At 36.7% G+C, this 1,464-nt stretch overlaps 1 protein-coding gene across 1 annotated transcript in view; it reads left to right on the top strand.

Moving 5' to 3' along the window:
- The window catches only part of LOC110272164 (3-hydroxyisobutyryl-CoA hydrolase 1-like), a 22,293-nt gene that overhangs the window by 936 nt on the left and 19,893 nt on the right, over positions 1-1,464 (top strand). Inside the window, exon 3 of the mRNA XM_021124050.1 lies at positions 1,204-1,288. Within this exon, the coding sequence (XP_020979709.1) occupies positions 1,204-1,288 (85 nt within the window). The remainder of the gene's footprint in view (positions 1-1,203; positions 1,289-1,464) is intronic.

The following is a 1,464-nucleotide window of genomic DNA, read 5'->3' as shown; positions in this document are numbered from 1 at the left end:
TCACCCCTTCATTGTAACCCCCCACTCCTCACCCCATTCCCGTAATCCTCTATCCCCTTCCTCATGCCCCCCTCTTCAAAATTCCAATTCTAATTTCAACCTCAATTTTTCTTCTCTCCGTTTCTGCCGTCCTACTTATTCGTTTCTAAGGTTTGCTGCCGTCGTCGCGTCGTCATCGAAGATCACGCCGTCGCATCGTCATCGGGAGGGGGACCTGCCGGCGCTGCTTCTTCTTCTACCTCTTCTTCTGCTTCTGCTTGAATTTTTGCTTTTGTTTGAGTTTATGCTTCTGTTTGTGATTTTTTATTTTTTTTTAATTTCTGTTGTTTTGCTGTTTTTGGATCTGAAAACTAAAATTATAGTTGATGATATTGAATTATTGTTTAATCTGAATTTTTTTGTTGATTTATTTTGTGAATGTTGCTATTAATTTATTTGGGACTATTGTTGGTGAAAAAAAAGTGTTGTGAGTAATGAATGACTATGGTGGCAGTGGTGATGGTGGTGAGGAAAGGGAGAGTGAGAAGGTGCGAAGGGGAAGAGGTGATGGCTATGTTGCTGTTAATTTAATTTCTTACTTCTACCTTTTGCTATGTTCTGTCTTCCCTGGTAAAATGAAGAAGAGTGAGAAGCTGGAAGGGGATTGGGGAAGAGTGAGAAGAGGAAGGGGAGGAGGGGTGGGTGTCCTTCAGCAGTGGTAATTGCCGCGGCAAAGATGAGAAGAAGAGGGTGATGGTGAAGAGTAGAAGGAAGGGGATTGGGGGAGGGGTGGGAGGAGAGACCGAAGAGATGCTAAGGAGTGGGTGGGATGGGGTTTTGTTCTTTTTTTTTAATATTATTTTTATTAATAATGAAGGGTATTTTGATCAAAAAAATATAATTGAAGTAGAAAATGACGATTTTATAACGTTTTGTAATGTTGGGGATGATTTTAATAAGAAAAAAAGGTCAGAAACGATTTTGATTTTGACCTCAAATTTTAGGGACGAAAAAAGTACTTTTGATTTTAGTTGATTGAGTGGTCAGCTCACTTGCTGTTTAAGCAAGTATCAGGAATTTGAATTTTACTTTGTACATGCAGCAATTCATTGACCAAATTCTTAAATGAAGTTATGATCTGTGACAAATTAATTCTTAGTATGTCGAGATGGGAAATACAGTAGAAAGAAAAAAAAGTCAATGTTAATGGAACAATATTTGCAGATATTTGCTATGCCAGAGGTACATATTGGAGTGTTTCCGGACTGTGGTGCATGTCACTTCCTTTCTAGCCTTCCTGGCTATTTTGGTACATTTTTTTAATTTTTATTTTTTTATGTACGCGTAACTTGATTCATTTATGTAATATATTTATAGGAGTGTTTGAGTCTTCAAGTTTAAAAAAGAAAGTAAAAACAACTACTTATACAAAGAGAGCAACTGCTGAAATAATAAGTTTAATTATTATATTAATTTATGTAATTT

Source organism: Arachis ipaensis, chromosome B05, assembly GCF_000816755.2.
Source record: "Arachis ipaensis cultivar K30076 chromosome B05, Araip1.1, whole genome shotgun sequence".
Classification (NCBI taxonomy): Eukaryota; Viridiplantae; Streptophyta; class Magnoliopsida; order Fabales; family Fabaceae; genus Arachis; species Arachis ipaensis.
This window is presented reverse-complemented; position numbering and strand designations above follow the sequence as displayed.